The following is a 21,651-nucleotide window of genomic DNA, read 5'->3' as shown; positions in this document are numbered from 1 at the left end:
CGCTGATATGAACATCCTCATAGACATTCATTGCACAAGTGTTTTGGGGCCCATTTAAAAAATCACCTACGCTTGAAAAAAGGCCGAAAACGCCTCTAGTTTGAGCCCCCACTTAAGTTATAATCAGAAAGGCATTATACATTTCCATACACGCTGTTCAGTGGTACACACATGTATCAAGACTCAGTAGATGGGCTATGAGAAAGTACTGCTTTCTCTGGCTGTAAACTAAATTCCATCGCCACTTTCAGCATACACTAGCCATGATGGAGACAGCTCGGGCATCCTTGACCCTTGGCTGTCTGTTGTATCACTCAGCCATTCCGCCAGCTTATTAACACAACAGCTGATGTCACTTGGGCTGCTTCATTAGTCAGCTGACAGCCGGGAAGCTTCTACGTGACAGCCTCGCAAGAGAAAGGCGTGGTCAGGCTCAGTATAAATGAACAAGCTGCGTGCGTTACCATTATACTCTTCATTATACTCTCCGGATATCCTGAGATAATTGTGTGGCTGGATCATTTGGTAGCAGGTGAGGAATGCTTGCTGTGCGCTTATTATGGCTAAGACTAGACAAGGGTTTCTAGTATTTGTAACGTTGCGAATCTGCTTATTCCCAGGATACAGGAAACGCTATGGCCGAGGTCGTAGAGCAGCAACAGCAGCAGCAGGTGAATATCTCTAATTTTGGATAGCTGCACACTGCATTTGCGTGTGCTTTTTGTTTAAATTATTTTTGTTGGTTCTAACTCCCTATACGCTGTACAGGTGTGTGTGTGTGTTACTTACTAAAGCTGTGGAATGTGGTATACATTAGTTCATGATGCCTAGGCAACCATAATTCCATTTAGCAGAAATTACTTATGGAATAGGATGGCTAATATAGCCTCAAAGATTGTTATTTTGTATCCAAACCAAATATTGGCGTTCTGAACTGGTACTAATATATAAGCTTCACACGGGTGAACTATAGACCCTATAGTTACAGGCAGGGGTGTAGCAATAGGGGATGCAGAGGTAGCGACTGCATCAGGGCCCTTGGGCCAGAGGGGCCCCAAAAGGCCCTCCCTCAACTACAGTATTAGCTCTCTATTGGTCCTGTGCTCATAATCATCACTTCTATAGATACTTTAAATAGTGGTAATCATTAACGGTTCCCCATCCCCTTCTTGCACCTCTGACACTGTATTTGCCATTGTCAGGTTTTGGTGCGCAGTAGCAATTGTTTTGTACAGAGTTCTTGGTGGCCCCCATTGTAAAACATCGGGGCCCACAGCTCCTTAGCTACACCACTGGTTACAGGGGGAGGGTGTAACTATAGGGTCTGCTGATCGCAGGGGGACCTAGAGCAACTGCGGCCAAATGTATCAAAAGTGAGTTATTTGAATTATTTTAAGCCGGTGGCTCTAAATTCCCCCCCCCCCCCACTTCCTCTCTCCTATAGAACACAGGCAGCTGGGACACACACACATGTCCCCCGAGAGTTGTTCGTCGCAAGAAACAAGCAGAGAGGGGAGGCTGCAGGCATTGCTTCTGCCAGAACGAACGGCAGGATTCCCTGCTGTGATGAACGACTCTGGGGGACATGCATGTCCCTGCTGGTTGCCAGTATTGTATAGGAGAGGCAAGGGGGAGGAGAGCCAAAGCCGGCGGCTTCATCTGTTATATTGCCGCCAGCTTAATTCAATTAACTCACTTTTGATACATTTGCAATGGAAAAGTTTTTTTTTTTTTTTTTTTTTTTCATGCAATTGTATACTGCATTTTGCTGTGTTCTCTTGTGTTAGCATCCAGGGAAAATCAGCATCACAAATCAGATTTGTAGGGGGGGGGGGGGGGTGAAGATCATGATCACTCTTGTTTTATGAACCTTTGTTAGATGGGGCCCCATGGCCATGAAGAGTAGGAAGGGGTGTAAACATTGGGGGGCCCACAAATTGTAGTTATACCACTGGATTCTCCAGTGTTCCTAAAACTAGTGTTATGTATGCTGCTGTGGTCCTGCGTTGATTAGATCTTTCCCTTTGCTTCCCTCAACAGAATGTGGTGGTTAGACTTATTAATCTACCATTGGTGAGCACTACTTATGATGTTGTGACTAATGCATATGTGAACACCAAAGACAACCATCCCTATCTGAAATCTGTGTGCGATGTGGCTGAGAAGAGTGTGAAGACCATAACACTAGTGGCTCTGAATAGTGCTATGCCAATCATCCAGAAACTGGAGCCCCAAAGTATGTACAATATTTTTATTTAAATTTACTGTTCTTGAACTGCAGTCAGATGTATCTTTACTGATGTAGTGGTGTCCTGAAGGATGAAAGGTTTCAAGTCAGTAAATGGCTTTGACTTTAAAGGTGGCCATACACTGGTCGATTTGCCATCAGATTCGACCAACAGACAGATCCCTATCTGATCAGAGGGATTGTATGGCTACCTTTACTGCAAACAGATTGTGAACCGATTTCGGCCTGAAACCGTTCACAATCTGTTGTGGTGGTGGTGCTGCCCCCCCCCACCCGCCCGCATACATTACCTGCTCCGCCGGCACGACTCCCGGTTCTCCGCTCTTCTTCTCCGTCTCTGCTCTGGTCTCCAGGTCCAGCATGCTTTACTTCTTCCTGTCTGGAGGCAGTTTAAACAGTAGAGCGCCCTCTACTGTTTAAACTTCCTGCCGGGACAGGAAGAAGGGAAGCATGCCGGAGACCAGAGCGGAGACGGAGAAGAAGAGCGGAGACCCGGGAGTCGTGCCGGCGGAGCAGGTAATGTATGCGGCTCTATTGCGTCGGTCGTCGGGCACTCGAACGCCGCTACCGATGCGCTCTTTACCCGTGGGCGATCAACGGTTATTTTCCGCACAGCGCGATCGAATGGATCGAAATTTGGCATGTAGCGTGAACAATTGGCAGCAGATTCGATCCCAGTGATCGAATCTGCTGTCGAAATGGGCGCAAATCAGGCCAGTGTATGGCCAGCTTTATTCCTTGATGGGACTGCCTGCATGTACCAAAACACAGGTGGTGAACTCTTGAAATATTTCTATTATCTTCTCTAACTAAAGCTTTCTGGCTCTGTAGTGTGGTTTTTTTTTTTTTTTTTTTTTTTTTTTTTTTTTTTTTTTTTAGGCCAGCTTTGTTTCTTAGCAACTTGAATAGAAAGTAGGTGAAATGTCATCCAGCTCAGTGTTGCTCAGTACTTTACCCTGAACTCTGCAGACGTGCTTGCTAATCCAAAGGCCATAATTGCATCAGAATTTGACTTTTTTTTTTTTTTTTTTTTTCCAGTTACCATGGCCAATAACATTGCCTGTATTGGATTAGACAAGATTGAAGAGAAGCTACCTATTCTCTACCAACCCAGTGACAAAGTAAGTGGAAAACTTTGTTTTTAAGCGAGCTGTATATGGCTTCTAGAGCTTTTCCATATTTAAAGGGGCAGTTAAGTGAACATTTTTATTAATCACATATATACTAAGGAGAGCATAGGTTTCTCTATAGACGTATTAAAAATTAGATAACACTTTCTGTTTTAAAGGTGGCCATACACTGGTCAATTTGCCATCAGATCAACCAACAGATCCCTCTCTGATCGAATCTGATCAGAGGGATCGTATGATTTGCCTTTACTGCGGATTGTGAAATAGATTTCGGAATGAAATCTATTCACCATCTGTGGAGCTGCCACTGCCCCGCATACATTACCTGATCCGGCTGGCGCAAGTCCCCTGGTCTCCACTGTCTTCTTCTCTGCGCTCTGCTCCAGCTTCACTGAACTTCCTGTCCGGGGAAGTTTAAACAGTAGAGGGCGCTCTACTGTTTAAACTTCCTGCTGGGACAGGAAGTGAAGCCAGCCAGAACATGGAGCCCACCAGAGAAGACAGCGGAGACCAGGGGACTTGCGTCAGCGGAGCAGGTAATGTAGTGCCGCTAGAGTTGGGCATTTGAACGCCGATATTGGCGCCCTCCCGATCAAATCTGCTGTTATCAGTGGGAAAATCGTTAGGTGTATGGGCCCCTTAAGACAGCTGAGCTTCATCATAAGCCTACTAAGCGAAGGACTTCACTGATAGTAGCAGACATTCCAGCTGATTTAAACGGCTGGCTCACTCAGAGCAGTGCTGTTTTCACATGTAACTAGCTAAGTAAATGGATAAAATGGGCCGCTAATTACTTAGCAGCCTGTTTGTTTACTTAGCTAGTTTGTGAGAACAGCAGGGCTCTCTGTAGTGAGTGAGCCAGCCATTTAAATCAGCTGGAATGTCTGCTACTATCAGTGAAGTCCTTCGCTTAGTATGCTAATGATGCAGCTCAGCTGTCTTAAAAAAGTGTTATCTAATTTAACACAAGGTCTATGGAGAAACTTGTGCTCTCATTAAATAACTGATAAGTGATGGAAAATTTTCACTAAACTGCCCCTTTAAGATTTCACTGTCAAGTTCAGCCTTTCTAGTCAACAGACTTAGACTTAAGGTGCCTATACATGATACAATAAAACATAAAATTTTCCCACTCAAAACTAAAATGTATGTAAAACATATCAATTAGGTTCACCCCCCCCCCGACCATGGAGTTTAGCTTGGTGGCCACAAGTGCCATTTGGCTGCAGATGGCAATGGCTGTGCTCAGATGCAGCTCCATGGGGTGACTGCCTGTAGTTTTGCAAGCAAAGTTGTGTCATTGCAAGTTGCAATTTTTTTATTTTTTTTTTCTGCCGTCACGACTGCTATGGCAGATAAGCTCACTTGAAAGCACAGCATGCTAACAATGTCTTCCATGAATCAAGAAGTAGAAATGGTGGAGATTTTAGGATTTGTATCTGCTGTAACAAAGATGTTACATACCTCCTAACATTTGAAGATGTGAAAGGGACACTTAAGCCACACCCCCTGTGCAGCCTTAAGCCACACCCCTGCTTTTGCACAAGGGTGACAATGGGAGGGAGTGTGCAGGGGAGGGTGCCAGTGGGTGGGAGAGGGTGACACTGGGTGGAAAGGAGGGTGCCAGTGGGTGGGGGCAGAGGGTGAGTGGAGAGGTGGGTGCGAATGGGCAGAGGGTGACACTCAGGGGGAGGGGCAGGGGACTGGGTGCCTGGGGCAGGGTTCCTAAGAAAGGATGCAGGGACTGGGTGCCTGGAAAGGGGGCAGGGGCCAAGGTGCACTGACACCTGGGGAGGAGGGTGCCACTTTTAGGTTGGGGGGGAAAGGTTGCCTGAGAAGAGGTGAACTGATCCAGCAGTGGTAATGAGGGATGCGGGAGCTTCACTACTTCCTCCCCTCTCTCTGAATACCCCCTATGTATGTCTGTGCCCCCCCCCCCGTAGGCAGAGCGGAGTGGGCAGTCGAGTCCTCTTACCGCTGATGCACACGTACTGACACCGGACTTCCATGTGCTGCCTGTGACTTCATAGTAAACAGGAAGCGCATGGAAGTCCGATGCCAGAGACAGTACGCGTGCATCAGCGGTAAGGACTTGACTGCCCGCTCCGCTGCGCTCACTCTGCCTACGGGGGGGGGGGGGGGGACATACATACATACATACATACATACATACATACATACATACATACATACATACATACATACATACATACATACATACATACATACATACATACATACATACATACATACATACATACATACATACATACATACATACATACATACATACATACATACATACATACATACATACATACATACATACATACATACATACATACATACATACATACTATTCAGGGAGGGAGAAATTAGTGAAGCTCCCACATGCCCCATTACCGCAGCTGGAGCCTCGATCAGTTATCCACCTCTTCTCTGCCCAGCTGGTAGGGATTCAAGAGGGGGGGATTTGGGGGCCCAGGATAGCGGGAGAGCCCCCCAAATCAGGAGAATCCGGGACAGTTAGGGGCTATGATATGCTGTTGCATATCTTCTAGAGCAGAGGGGGTGTTCTGAGTTGAGGTCTGCTTCAACATATCTCCAGCAGTACAGCCAGGAGATGTGCATCATTTAACAGAACATGTCGTCCTCAATTTCATCTCACCTCAGGATACATGTAATTCTCTTTAGGTTAACATTTTGTAAAATTAACTTTGAAACCCTTCTTCCCTTAGGTGGTTGCAAATGCCTCTGAAGTTGTTTTTGGGGCCAAAGATGCTGTGTTCCAGAGCATTACTGGAGTTGTTGGCATTACCAAGGGGGCTGTGCATGGCAGTGTGGAGAAGACTAAGGCTGCAGTAAATGGAAGTATCAGCTCTGTACTTGGCAGCAGTGTAGTGCGCAAGATGAGCACTGGTGTTGACAATGCCCTGACAGTGTCTGAGACTCTAGTGGAACAGTTCCTGCCACCAACTGATGATGAGCTAGGTAAACTGCAACTTGTAGTAAAATTCATTGTAAAAAATGTGGCTATTGCTATATCTAAAAAGCAATGTAGAGTGGGTACTCCAGGTTATATGGTTACACTCATAATAAATGTTTTATGCTTGGCTATTTAATGGTACTTGTGTTTTAGAATTTAAAACTAGCACTGTGGTTCCAAACTGGTTTAAACTATAGACTAGGATGAATGTCTGGCTCGCTATACAATTGAAACTTCATATTACACTTTAGCCTGGTGAACATGGCTGTAAATCTCAGCCAAAACTGAGTAGGACAAATTCTCTTAATGTAAAAAGTATTGCCATTGGAACTGAGCTTAAGTTCAAAAACCTATGGATGTGGTGGTGAGAATAAGGCCTAGATTCTGACTACTTTGCTCTGGGGTGACTTGCCCTGCAGTTGTTTAGTGCAAATTTTCCTGTAAACTATTCCACAATTGTAATGGCTGTTTTGGGTGTTGCTTACATATACCGAATACACTCACCACATGCATGCAGATTAAGGCTATAGTGGTTTCTAACAGCTTTTCCTTTAATTTGCCAACTTTACCATGGTTTATGTAGTATGCTAGGCTTTAAGTACACTTTTTTTTTTTACCAGTTGCCTGACAGTCCTGATTACTTTGGCTGCAATAGTGTCTGAAACAGTTAACAGAATTAAAAGGAAATGTCAGTTTCCCTATCGCTCTCAGTTCAGTATATCTCCATGTTCCAGGTTGCGCCACTAAATAATAGACAGTTTCAAATGTTACAACTGCTCCACTGCAATCTCTGTACTACCAGTGTGCAGCATATCTGCACACTGGCAATACTGGGGCTCCTTCTTGCTCTATAGCCAATGTGGTGCAATGGAAAATGTAACTGCATTTGTAATGTGAGGTACAAGCATAAGTCCAAAGACTTTATGCTGCACTGTATAGGATGTGCAATGTTTAAGCTAAAGTAAAAGGAACATTAGGCAAATGAGGATTTTTATCCAACACTTAAAGAGACACTGAAGCGAAAAAAAAAATATGATATAGTGAATTGGTGGTATACTATGAATAATTACTAGAATAGCAGCAAAGAATATTCTCATATTTTTATTTTCAGGTATATAGTGTTTTCCAACATTGCATTATTCTATAATAGGTGCAGATTACACAACACTCAGCATTCAAAATGAGTCTTTCAGAGCAGTCTGTGAAGTAATGACCTCTCCTCTAGCAGAGGGAAAGTAAATAGTCCAGGAACAGTTGAGATAATAGTCAGATAACAGCCCTCTCCACAACTAACTTAGTCGGAGAGCTTAAAGAGAATCTGTATTGTTAAAATCGCTCAAAAGTAAACATACCAGTGCGTTAGGGGACATCTCCTATTACCCTCTGTCACAATTTCGCCGCTCCTCGCCGCATTAAAAGTGGTTAAACAGTTTTAAAAAGTTTGTTTGTAAACAAACAAAATGGCCACCAAAACAGGAAGTAGGTTGATGTACAGTATGTCCACACATAGAAAAATACATCCATACACAAGCAGGCTGTATACACCCATCCTTTTGAATCTCAAAAGATCATTTGTGTTTTTCCCCCTGTTCTCATGCACTGAAGTTTCAGGCTGCTCTTTTCTTCCTGCAAACAGCTTTGCCCTTGTTTGTAATTCCTTAGTATGTGAAAGCCCAGCCAGCTCAGAGGACGATTTATCCAGCTTGTAAAAGAGAAGAGAGAAGCTGCTCTAATCCTAAATATCACACAGGCAGTGTGCAGAGAGAGGCCGGGAAGGGGGAGTTCATAGCAGAACCATAACACTGAAGAACTTGGCAGCCTTCCAGACACAGGCTGACAAGTCTGACAAGAGAGAGATAAGTTGATTTATTACAGAGACTGTGATAGTACAAAGTCCTGCAGTAAGCCAGAACACATTAGAATAGCTTTTGGAACTTGTAGGATGATAAAAAAACAGGATGCAATTTTTGTTACGGAGTCTCTTTAATGGCTTGTTTGCATAGATAACTGGAGTTTCTCAGCTCTTCCTGTACTGGAAACAATTACACTGATGTATCTGATCTTAATGTGTTATTTCTTAGCTATGCTACACATACAAATCATATCATCTTTTTTCACTTTAGTGTCTCTTTAAGATGTCTTGAGCACATTTTAGCAATGCCCTAGCTTGTGTGTAATGCATCCAATCTATTACACAATAGCTGTAATGGATGGGTTCTATATACAATGGTTTTCAGTTAAAAGTTACACTTGCATTGTTCAGTGCAAAGCTTTTTGTAAGCCAGGTCAAATGGGCCGGTTTCTATCTAAACTTCAGAATGTTTATCCAGAAAAACTGACAGCAGTGCTGCTATTCAGGCATCGCATGCATTTTACTCTGCATCTGCAAAATTTGCATGCTTCTAGTGGAAATGTACTCTTAAGCTGTGTAAAATTAACTTGCAGCACCTTAAAACTATCTTCCATTTGTTTTCATAAAAATGTTGACCCCCCCCCCCCCTTAAAGAGAATCTGTATTGTTAAAATCGCACAAAAGTTAACATACCAGTGCGTTGGGACATCTCCTATTACCCTCTGTCACAATTTCGCCGCTCCTCGCCGCATTAAAAGTGGTTAAACAGTTTTAAAAAGTTTGTTTGTAAACAAACGGCCACCAAAACAGGAAGTAGGTTGATGTACACATAGAAAATACATCCATACACAAGCAGGCTGTATACAGCCTTCCTTTTTAATCTCAAGAGATCATTTGTGTTTCTTTCCCCCTGCAGCTATCTTCCACTGAAGTGTCAGGCTGTTTCTTCCTGCAGAGTGCAGACAGCTCTGCCTGTATGTAATTCTTCAGTATGTGAAAGCCCAGCCAGCTCAGAGGAGGATTTATCCAGCTTGTAAAAGATAAGAGAGAAGAGAGAAGCTGCTCTAATCTAAATAACACACAGGCAGTGTGCATAGAGGGGCCTGGAGGGGGGAGATGCATCACAGAACCACAACACTGAAGAACTTGGCAGCCTTCCAGACACAGGCTGACAAGTCTGACAAGAGAGATGTTGATTTATTACAGAGATGGTGATAGTAGAATGTGCTGCAGTAAACCAGAGCACATTAGAATAGATTTTGGAACTTGTAGGATGGAAGAAAACCGGATGAAATTTTTGTTACGGAGTCCCTTTAAGCCACAGTTGTAAAATGTGTTGGTGCAATGCACTAACTGGCCTGTCACACCTAGAATGGCTTTTTCCCTTGGCACAGAACTGCAGCCAGAGCTTGTTATGGGTTGTACATGTATTCCCACTCAGCAGGGGAACTTTTTCAGGCACTAGTTTTGAAACCAAGATTAGTAAACTGAGCAGAGGCTGCGATTACAAAGGGCACTTTGTGTTGGTAATACACAACAAGCTCCACCCTTGGTCTTGCTTGCTGCAAGTGTACTGTAGACAAGATCAAATCATTACACTTCATTGGTAACCTGGATTTTTTTTTTTTTCTCCCCTTAGCATATGAAGCAGCAAAAACTGAGGGGTTTGAGGTGTCAACAGAGAAGACCAGCTACTATGTCCGTCTGGGATCGCTCTCAACAAAGGCTCGCAAACGTGCTTACCAACAAGCTTTGTCAAAAATCAAAGATGCCAAATCCAGAAGCCAGGATGCTATTGCTCAGCTGACCAATACAGTTGACCTGGTTAGTTTTTTTTACACATGGGGAATTTTTTTTTTAATTAAAGCCACAACTCTCAGACTAGGACTGCCACAAGTATGCTGCTCTTGTGGATGCCTAATCCTGATGCAACATAGTTAATGCTGGTGGCCCCATGCATGGAACATGGTCGTGTCCTTCCTGGCACAGAACTCTGTCCAAAGTTGACATGGTAAATTGAGGAGATGCTCTGTTAAGGATATTAGGTGCACTAAAGTGTAAAAGTGCATGTTAAATGCGTGCTTTAGTGTATTGCCCCCCCCCCCCCCCGTGAAAAGCGCACATACTTCCCTGATGTGAACGAGGCCTAAAGGATCCAGAGCCTGTAGTCTCAAAGTAGTTAAGTCTATGCACTTCTGCCTTTATGGAGGGAGATCTTTAACAATTTTGATAAATGGTGATCAGACCCATAATTAACAATAAAAAAAAATCACGATAGCCACTTAACTTCCACTAATTCCAGTATCAAACGCTGGTTAACTGTATATTGGGTTTATATAACCCTTGCTTCTCAGTGATCCATAGCCTTTTGCCCCATTACACTCTCAATCAGCTAACATTCTGGTCACTGTAGAGGATAAAGAAACAAAACCCTGTTGCATCTTAACAGTAAAGATGCTGGCACCACTGATTTAAGAATGGTGGGGTGAGGGAAGATTTTAAAAGACAACCTTTGACTAATGTATATTCTTTACATAATCCTTTAAAAAGCAGATGACAGAGTTTAAAAAACAAATATCAATGACAACTTGGGTGGTTTCAAATGGGAGGAAGTGGTAAACTACATGGGCTGATCTGGTCATTTTAAATCTACTACCCCCCCCCCCCCCCACACACTAACCTTTTTATCATACCTTGTCATTAGAAATTCCATAAATGTCATTAACTGAATTTCAGCTTGAAGAAAATGCCACTTGCATTGCTGTAGCTAATCAGATTTATTAATGTGATAACTCGTTTACATGTACTATGTGGCATTATATATTTTTGCAGGGGAAAAAAACACCCTACTACAGAGCATTCCATATGTCAGATCAGCATGAGGCTGTCAGACCTTTATTCCTGCTGTAACAGTCTCTAAACTTCAGGGGACCACTCCTTTTACTTGTCATCTATACCCATTTCTGTTACCTCAGTGGTACAAACTCAAAGATCAAACAATTTAGTGTAGGGTGTAAAACTGGTGCTCTGAAGGAAAAAAAAATGCTGCGAAATATATTGCATGACAGTACATGGCTCTCAATTGAACTGCTGTATTACATTTACTTTTTTTTTTGTTTCAGATTGAGTATGCAAGAAAAAACATGAATGATGCTAATCAAAAGATTCATGATGCCCAGGAGACTCTCTACAATAAATGGGTGGGCTTGACAAAAAGTACTGGACAGCAAACTAGTGAAGACTGTAACAGTGTTGAAGTAAGTTCTGTCATTTGAGAATCATTCAAGAAGACCTGCCACTAAGTACTAACTATTGCATTCTTTCCGTAGCAGATTGAATCCCGCACTCTGAATCTTGCCCGCAATCTCACTCATCAACTGCAAACTACATGCCTTTCTCTGGTGACAAGTGTTCAAGGCCTCCCACAGAATGTTCTGAACAAAGCCCACAGTGTCAGTGCCTTGGCTGCTGAGATGTACCAGAATTTCCGCTCTGCCAAATCATTTAAAGAAGTTTCAGACGGCCTTCTGCAGATCACCAGGAAGCAGTTCACAACAATTAAGTATCAAATGGAAGACGTGATGGACTATTTGCTTAACAACACTCCTCTAAACTGGCTGGTAGGTCCTTTTTACCCAGAACTGCCTAGCAGACCAAATGGGGAGGAAGAAGTTGATGGGGCAGACACAGCCAGCAAGGAGGACTGAAATGTGCTTTCCATTTCAGGAGTCACTTTGCACTTGAATCACAAGTGGTATATCTGAACTTTAAATATTATCACAATGGTAAAAGTCATCTGACTAAATGTAATGGCTTACTGGTGTAGTGTCCAACATGGGCTAGTGCATTCTACTTTTTGACTTGAGCATCCAGCTAACTTTCAGTCGCTATGTTCACTCTTGTCACTGTTCACTTTTTGTATTATAAATAAATATATCTGCAGTACATCCTGTGTCATAAAACCTTTTGTACACCAAACTGATATTTGACTTGTATAAAATGAATATTGTGCAGCAAGAGGCATGTGTACAGCTGTGCCATAAACACTGCATAGTTTTTATACAGATTACTTCATGGGAAGTTGGGTTTCCTGTCAAACACTAAAGTAACTAGACACTCTTGCTGCTCTGGCTATTTGAAGGCTTTCAATCATGCTTTGTCCAGACAGACCTGAATACACTACTGGGTGACATGACTCCTTCCTCCTTTGCTATAGGTTCACACTAATGCTTATAGAACACCTATGGAACAAGCTGTTACAATGTCAGCTGGGTTTTAGTGTTTTGACATGGTATAGCCATGGACACTAGTGATGTGCACACTGGAAAGCTGTTCAATATGTAAGCAGGTTAAGTAGTGGTAGAAATATACTCCATGCATATACTTGGTGACATTTTTTTTCCACACTGCCCTAAAATTGAAAAGCCTTACTTCCAATTGAAGGTGGATGTTAGGCTTCCCTTGCTGAATGGCATTATTGCAAAGTCTCATGTTGGATACTAACCATCATTAGGGGAGAAATGTATACTCTTCATAAATGCAATCTCCAGTCTCCCTCAACATAGCTATGCATAAACACTCAAAAGACTGGGCTTCAAAGTTTAGGGTTTTTGCATACATGCACTTAAAGGATTAGGAACACCATACTAATATGGTGTTTAACAACCCCCCCCCCCCCCCCCCCCTTCGCCTTCAGAACTGCCTTAATGCTAGGTGGCATTGATGCAAGGTGCTGAAAGTATGCTTTAGCAATGTTGGCCCATATTGATAGGATAGCAGCTTGTAATTGATGGAGACTTGTGGGATGCACATGCAGGGCACGAAGCAATCCAATGTCTGGATTTCCTATCACAAGTTAATGATTTGGGGGGAGGGGGGGTTTCTTTAGGCCATGGATTGTGAACAGCTGCTTGGGTAAATGTCCAAGTGTAGGAAAATTGGTGTGAACATTTTTGGGTTCTAATGCAGAGTTGGCTTTAGTCTGTGTATATTCATACACATACTGAAAGCAGTTTTTTAACATGCAGATCAGGCAGCACTCAGACTGAAGTCTGTCTAGATTTGGCCACATGGTTGTGTTTTGGACACTGCCAGAGCAGCAGGACTGCCAGGCAGCTGGTATTTAAAAGGGAAAAAATGGCAACCTCTACATACATCTAAAGCTTGTAAAGGTCATTTAGTTGTGGTGGTACAGTACTTGCCCAGAACCACTAGCCAACAGTAAATTGCTTGTTCTGCCTGCACCAGTATTTAATAGTGCAGATAACTTTCAATCAGCCACCTGCTTACATGGCCTCTCTAGGTTGGTGTCACAGCCTCTTCAACTTTTTAGCCTTTTGTATTGCAAACTGTTTTACATGGTTCACATCTAGTCCAAAGCTATGCAGTGAGGGGCGAAGCCTGCTTGCAGTAAGTGTACCTGTTAGGCTTCTGTTTACTGACCTAATGGAATTTGATTTCTTCACTTGTGGGTTAACAATCTTGGAACCATGTAGAGCAAAATATGCTATGCAGGGTCCACCTGTAAGCACAATTGCAAGAAATCTCTATCACACAGTGTTAAAGCCCATACACTCTAGTCAGCTGAAGTGGGCAGCAACTGCCTCTACTGATCTGGTGGGTGTACACTAGTTGCCTGGCCAGCAATCTGCCATGTGTATCAATTTTTAGCTCTGAGTGATAGCCAATGGCTTTGCTCACTTGGTGACATCACACTTGTGGTGGTCCTTTGGCAGTCTTCCCAGCATTGCAGAACACATTGACATCTGAAATAAGTAGGCTGCTATATTAATTTCAAACCATACCAGTTGCCTGGCATCCTAGCTGGTCTTTAATGCATCAGTACTGTAAGTCACATCTGAAACAAGCATGCAGCAAATCCAGTCAAACAGCACATGATCTACATACTTGCTCCAGGTTTATGACAAACTTTCAAATGTAGAGGGCTGCATGGCTTATGAGAACATGCCAGTCTTCAATTGGCTGTGCCCCTGAACTAAATAGTACATGAGCTATCCAAACACCACCAATCCCCCCCCCCCCCCCCCCCCCTGCAATTATACCACATTCACCACTTCTAAATTTCTTTGACTGGTCTAATTCCAAACTATGTACCATATACATACCAGCTGACATTTACATTTCATTGATCTCTAGGCTTGGCATACTTAAGTAATTAAAGCAGAAATCTAGTTTAGCTTAACCCATTAGCAGCAAATTTAGAGGTTTGCAAGTGCTCTAGGCCAAGTTATAGCACCCCTTCCCCCCCCCCCCCCCCCCCCATTCCCTTGCTTCTAATTGTTACTGCTGTCTGTCTCACACTGCTCCCTAGTGATAAGTGGCCACAGAGGACTTCTGCTTTTCAGTTCCTATATTTTTCTGCTAGCAGAGATGAAAGTATTCCAAGAATTTACAGCACGAATTCTGGCATCTGAGGTCAGAAGCAGTGTGCTTGGCTCAAATGAGAGCTATATTGAAGTGGCTAATGGATTAAAGCAAGTGTAAGGGACCCAAACTCTGCATGTTTAATGGGCAAAGCTGGCAAGTACAAAGACCTGGCCATCAGTGTTTTCTGGAGGCTGGGTTATTTCCACAGCCCAGCCTCCAGCTATGTAGAGATGTGGTGTAATTGCATGATCTGTGGCCACATGGCTGGGGGTGGGCTTACAGAGTTGGAGGCTGGGCTTTGTAGGTAATGCAGCTGCCTAAAAAAACACCAAGGCGTTATCTGTAATGGGCCTTTACCTTATATGGTGTGGGCAGAGCTGGTGAGTAAATAGAATTGTGGATATCATAACTCCTAACGTGGTGGTCCTGACACTCTTAAATTGTACTGGATTTCTGCTTTGGCTTGTGCGGTTTGGGGTTTACTTCCTACTGTAAAGGATCGTACACATGCTTAGCTGTTCACTGAGGCAGCCGATGATTGCCTAATAATGAAGCATGTACAGTAGTCCCTAATGCACCTGGCATATTAACTCACTGAGCAATTGCCAATGTCATGGTCCTTCCCATGTCACGCTCCTATGTAGAGTAACAGAAAATTTTATCTACTTAACTGACATCTCTGTATTGGCTGGCCCAGCGATGTTGTCCAAGGGATCAGGTCCTGATCCCCGATGGGCAACAAGTCAAAGGTGCGTATGCACCTCAAGTGTTATATGGGAAAAATTAATTTATGGTGCATTGAACTGTGAGACGTACGTTATATGTATTTTACATTACAATTTTTCACAATAGTGGTTCTTTAACTTCATCTGGAGTAGTTGCAGACTTTTACATGTTGGGCTGCTCTTACTGTTGAGTAGCTGGCTGTACTGTTATTTGTATCTAATCCTCTGGAGCTTTGCATTAGAACTAAGAAGTTGCTCCGTAACCTAATGATTTCTAGAAGAGTTGTCTAGTTGAACAGAACCCCCCCCCCCCCCCCTGAACTGGGGTTACGCCAGGGGTAGAGGACACATTGCACAGCTATAAATTGTAAGAAGCATCTGAAATTAAAACTGTGTACAATGTAAACCTTACATATAGCCAACAGTATAAAATGGCTCTCTGTACAATATTCTACTGCTACAATCAGTAAAATGGGGTTTCGTTGCATGGATGTACATCCAGTATTGATTTTTATGTGCCAACATATTCTGTTGTGCTATACAGAGTAGGAGGAAAAAAAGCATACCAACTGATTAAGTGTAAATGGGGCCTAAGAGCATCTGCTTGTCTGAAGTCTTTAAGGCCTCCTTTCCACGAACTGTTAAGCAGTGAAATGCCTCTCAAACTCTGACAACTGCTCACTGCTGCCTGGCAACTGATTGCCGAGCACACAGCTCAATAGTTTGTGGAAAGGAGGCCTAAGTCCAACCTTTTTAAAAGTGAGTTTTGAGGAAGAGTGACAGATATATTATGGACTGGGATTCCAATATCAACTATAGCTTTATTGACATGACAAAGCTTCAATACAGGCATTGCCAAAGCAGGGGGAATGAGGGATATGGGATGGTGTGGGGGTGCAGTGAGTTAGCAGTTCGTGGACATTTGGGGGGGGGGGGGAGTTTACAGTTAATGTATGCTCCTGTCTGTGGCATGCTGTGACAGTGTGCAGCGATTGTCACTGTGGATTTCTTCTCTCCTAGTAGAATGCAGTGTTTTCTCTCATCCTCTAATGTGTGAAAGTCTGGAAATAGTCCCATCAGTTTCTTAAAGGTTTCCCTGGTTGCGGTATATTTGGGGCAGTGCAGCAGGAAGTGATTTTCATCCTCGAGGGTCTTCTGCTCAGTGTTGGCACAGTCTCTCCTCCCTGGGTTTGTATGTCTGTCTCCCAGACTCTATTTCGAGGTTGTGAGCACTCAGTCTGTAGATGATCAGGATTTTCCTCTCGGTTTTGTAGCTTTTCCAGGTATGGGGCTATTTTATATTCTTTGTAGACTGGTATATGGTTAGCTTTTGTGACCGTTTTATTTAATTCCTCCATTTATCTACATAGTCCTCCTTTGATCTTGGCTGTGGTGTGCTTTATCTGGGCTCTTGATGGGACTTGTAGGTCTGAGTTTGGAGGGACCAGAGAGTTGACAACTTCTTTCAGGGCACATGGCTTTTCTTGGTCTTCATTGTGCAGCATGGCTTTGTAGTGGGGCGAGTCGGGCCTGTTCTGTAGTAGTGCATCTTTGTAGCATAAATGAGTGCATTGTTTTGGGTTTCATAAAGTACCAGATTTTAAAGTTTGTAAAACATTTCAAAAGTGACAGCTTTTATGTTAAAATATCCGGTGTGATGCATTGGAAAGGCAAGGAATTCATCAAACCCACAAGTCTTCCCACCATGGCTACTCATTCAGCAATAACCAATTACTCCAATAGAGATCATTGTATGGTGTACAGAGTAGCCAGCCATGTTGGTGTATTAGACATGCTGACAGTTAACAGTGGATCATATTTTAGTTTTAAAAGTTGCTGTAGAAGTCATGTATACTAGTTGTGTGGAAAGAATTGTATTTGATCTGTAAAACTCTATTCTCTTACAGGTGCCCGACTTCAACATTACTGACCTGTCATCAGAGGCTGATGTTAATCCAGAGGATTTTGAAGAGGAAGAGATGCAGGATTACTCGCGTATAAATGGACGTGTGATAAACAGAGATTCATCTGACATGTAAATTGTCATCTCAAAATGCTTAACACTGGCGATGAGCAAAATCCCTTGTAACATCTCAATTTCTACTAACCCAAGAAGGGAGACATTTTAAGCTAATGAAAATGAGCAGCTGATAAATTAACCAGGAGCTAGATTGTATGATTGGTTAAACTGAATCCCCTTGTTGGGCCAGATATAATTTGCAGGTTAGAGTCCAGCTTATTGTCACTGAATGTAATATACTAATCAGCTTTGCTAGAAAGACTGAGAAGTGTCACTACTGTTACCTAGGTTTCATTTGGTCTAAACATTTAGTTGGATATGGATTAGTGCATTTGAATACCTTTGTACTAAGTACAGTACTGCACAAATATTCAATAGTTCCTGCTTCTGCTGCTACCAGGTTCTGCAACTGTCAACAGAAACAATACTTTCTTTATGCTGCCTCTGCTTGTACATGTTAACCAGTGCCTTTACCATTTTGTGTAACTTGAGTAGTCAGATGTTACATTTTGAGTTTTCAACAATATTGGTCATTTGTTTTCTTTAAATACATTTTTGCTGCAGTATTTGACAGTGTGACATTTTCTTTCTTGTACCTAGCTTCTCCATGGGAAATGAATGCATTTCTGTTCATTTTTGTTTTTTACAATATAAAAGGTACCACCTACTGTTCAGATGACCTTGGGTGCTATCGATCAATGATGCAAGCAATTTGGGATTGAAATTGGTTGCATGTATCCATTGGACATACTGCAAGATGTAGGGCCGACCTGCTCAATTGAGTGTGCGGCGGTAACAGCGTGCGATATCGGGAGGAGCGACAGAACCCCGACGCTGTCCTACCTAGTGTAAAATGTGCCCCATGCAGTATACATGTTGGTGTCTGCCACTGGCTCTGTCCACATACACACGTCCCATGTGGTTGCTGGCATATACAAACTGGAATATTGTGCAAAAGTTCATTTGTCAGTAATTCAACTTAAAAGGTGAAATTAATATATGAAATGGACTCATTACATGCAAAGCAAGACATTTCAAGCCTTTTTGTTATTTTGAAGATTATGGCTTACAGCTTATGAACACCCTAAGATCAGCCTGTGATGTTTGGGCAGACAACAGAGATCTCTCTTGGTTAATCTACCCATACATCATCTGATGTATAGGTACCTTAAGGCAGGGAACACACTTGTCTTTCAGTTTTCTGCACGCGTTTTTCTGTGTTTTCTGCACACCAAGTTTTTCTATGCAGGAAAACGTGCGCGTTTTTTACAGCAGATAATGTAATTGATACAGAAGACAAAATGTGCAGAATCATGATGCAGAATGTCAATTTTTTTTTTGTGCATGAAAAACACATTAAGTGTGAATTAGCCCATTGATTAACTTAAAGTTCTCAGTTTTCCTGTGTAGAAAACGCGTCAAGTGTGTTCCCTGTCTCAGACAATTTCCAAACATGATTTTACATTGGTGAGAAAGGCTTTTCATAAATGGAAAATATTCAAGACAGTTGCCATAGTTCCCAAGAATGATTGTCCCAACAAATTCAGCCCAAGGTCATACCGTAGACACCGTAGTGTTCAGAGAAATAAAAAAAAAAAAAATCTAGCTGCACATCAGTCCCTACAAACTTGAAAGGAACCTAAAGATCCCTCAACAAAGTTTCACTTATTTGGGGCTTCTGCCATCGCCCTGCAGCCATCCTGTGCCCGTGCATACCTGGAATGAATGCACTGGATTCTCTTTTGCCAGTCACCATCCACTGTGCCTGCGTGGCCTTGGCTGTGCGTCCTTGTTCGTGCTTCTGTTGCCGGGAATGTCCTGCGCTGGTGCAGTAGAGATTTTCTCGTACTGGACCTGTGCAGGACGCTCCTGGTGGCGGGAGCGCAAATGAGGATGTGTGTGGCCAGGGCTGCACAGGTGCAATGGACGTCGACTTGTCAGTCGGCGAAAGAGAAAGTGAGCTGCGGCAGGGGCAATGGAGGATTATTCCAGGACGGCGCGGGGACAGCTGCAGGGGGCTGGCAGAAGCCCCAGGTAAGAACTTTTTTTGTAGGAATGTTCAGGTTCCCTTTAAGTTAGCATGTTATAGGCAGGGACCTAACTTGTGTCTGCATAAAATTTGGCAGTCTATGGGAAATTCATTGTGTGCAATATTATGCTGCAGGGATATCACATGCAGAAATCGCGCAAAAAAACCAACCATGCTCTCTAAGGCTACGTTACCATTTGTGCTGGAATGTGTTTTCTGAGACGCAATGCTGGCACATTGCAATGTGAGAACTAATCACTCAAGCTATACTATGTGTAATGCAATAACCTGCTGTCCACTGCTGTAAAATCACATTAATTTGCATACAGAAAAATGGAAACAAATTGCAGAAATAAAAACTTAGCTTATGAAACATGCAAGTCCTATAGTATAGAGGATCATTATGTGCACTTTTGCATTGTGCAAAAACGCAGATTTCTGGCAGATTTCTGGCAAGTGTAGTTCCTGCATTCATGATTATCTGTGAGGAGTAAATCCAAGTTGATGGAGAATTTTGCAGATCTTGAGTGCAAATGTATGCAGCTTGAAAATGTACTAATTGAATTTCCTGGGGCGTAATAGTATCATAAATGGAATACAGCTCATAATTCCAGCAGCCGGCCCCAAAAGAGCATTTCTGAACTTCTATTATACTGTATCACAGAACCGAGAACAAAGGCAAACCTTATTCACCTCCATGCAAAATCCGCTAACTATGGAATGCTTTTCTTTGGTACTAGTGTTAGGCCTGGGATATTCCACTACATTCTGAGTTCAGAATCCTCTGGCCTTTAGCATTCGGTCCAAGAGAATGAGAAAACATTTTTTGTGGATGTAAACAGATTCAAGTTGGCATCATTGAAAACATATTTGGCTTATAGAATCAGAATTCTTTTATTCGATGAGTGGGACAGTTGTCACACTTGGAATTATTTGTGGTACACATGGCATGACAAAAAGCAGTTTACAGACAGCTGTTGGCGTACAGATACACAGTGGAACAAACATACAGTATCAGAATCCGCTATGCTACGAGGCAAGAGTGGCAGGAGGAAGGGAGGGGTGCAAGGGGGCACTGTATGGGAGGGAGAAGAAGTTCAGGTGAAGGACAGCTTGAGGGAAGGAGGTGTTTCTGTGCCTGGTGGTCCTGGTGTGGATGGTGCTGAAGCGACAGCCTGAGCAAAGCCGATTAAAGTGATGTCAGCCAGGGTGTGAGGGGTCGTTTGATAACTCTTTGGAGTTTGAGCCTGTCGCTCGCTGTTGCTCCAGGGTACCACACGATAATCAAAGCGCAGAGTATGGACTCGATGGTTGCTGTGTAGAAGCAAGTCAACTGTTCTCGTGGCATTACAAACTTCCTGAGCTGTCTCTGGAAGAACATCCTTTGCTGCACTTTGTTTTGAGTAGTGGTGGTGGTCTCCACCCACTTATAACACAAGTTAATTGTGATGGTGGTGCCCAGGAACCATGTGCTAGACACCCTGGCGATCTCAATGTCCTTAATGTACACCGGGTTGAGCGTGGGAGGGCACCTTCTAAAGTCAATAACCAATTCAACTGGTTTTTTTTCTACATTAAGGAGCAAATTGTGTTCCTTGCGCCATTTGCAGATGTGTTCAATATCGTTTCTGTAGAATTGTTCCCTGTCTCCACCAATTAGGCAGAGGATGGCAATGTCATCTGCAAATTTGACGACCCTGACAGTCGGGAGTTGAGAAAGTCATTTGTGTACAGGTAGACTGGGATGGGGCCTTAAAGGGACCTTGAGGTGACACATGGCACAATGAGATAAACACCAGTGCTTTTATCTCGTAAAAGGGAACCTGAAGTGAGAGGTAGTATATGGAGGCTGCAGGGCTGTGGAGTCGGTCCAAAAATCCACTGACTCCGACTCCTCAGTTTAGGATTCCTCCGACTCTGGCTCCACGACTCTGACTCCTCTAATTTGCATATTACAATTTTGTTGATTAAAAGTATGTAACATGAAATTCGTCTCTTAACTGCCAACGCTTAGGAATTTTACAAGACAACTGAAGTGAGGATATGTAGACTACTATATGTATTCCCTTTAGACTAAAACTAGTCCTTGGTAAGAGTACTTGTAAAAGGTTCAAACCGGAACAAAGAACATCTATCAGGCCCTAGGCAATGTAAGTGTGGGTACATGTAAGAATGATGTGCAGGTACTCTGCAGGGGAATGAGGAGATTGTGAACAGACAACACCTCTGTGTTCAATGTGCACAGCATTCTCAGTGGATTCCCTGCAGCTCTGT

At 43.0% G+C, this 21,651-nt stretch overlaps 1 protein-coding gene across 3 annotated transcripts; it reads left to right on the top strand.

Annotated features, from left to right (window-relative positions):
* Positions 1-418: 418 nt before the first annotated feature.
* Positions 419-17,914, top strand: PLIN2 (perilipin 2). Of its 3 annotated transcripts, none has more exons than XM_068234392.1 (9): positions 419-532; positions 621-671; positions 2,041-2,236; positions 3,287-3,369; positions 6,117-6,369; positions 9,856-10,040; positions 11,339-11,473; positions 11,549-11,836; positions 17,236-17,914. In XM_068234392.1, the coding sequence occupies exons 2-9, from the start codon at positions 636-638 to the stop codon at positions 17,365-17,367; spliced, it is 1,308 nt and encodes a 435-aa protein (XP_068090493.1). In that variant the 5' UTR covers positions 419-532; positions 621-635; the 3' UTR covers positions 17,368-17,914. The 3 variants fall into 3 exon arrangements, with proteins under 3 accessions (XP_068090493.1, XP_068090494.1, XP_068090492.1); XM_068234391.1 differs by having other exon boundaries at positions 421-532; positions 11,546-11,836; XM_068234393.1 differs by lacking the exon at positions 17,236-17,914 and having other exon boundaries at positions 420-532; positions 11,546-12,161.
* Positions 17,915-21,651: the final 3,737 nt, after the last annotated feature.

Source organism: Hyperolius riggenbachi, chromosome 1 (genome assembly GCF_040937935.1).
Source record: "Hyperolius riggenbachi isolate aHypRig1 chromosome 1, aHypRig1.pri, whole genome shotgun sequence".
Taxonomy (NCBI): domain Eukaryota; kingdom Metazoa; phylum Chordata; class Amphibia; order Anura; family Hyperoliidae; genus Hyperolius; species Hyperolius riggenbachi.
Note: the sequence above shows the minus strand (reverse complement) of the source record. Positions and strands in the feature narration are given on the sequence as shown.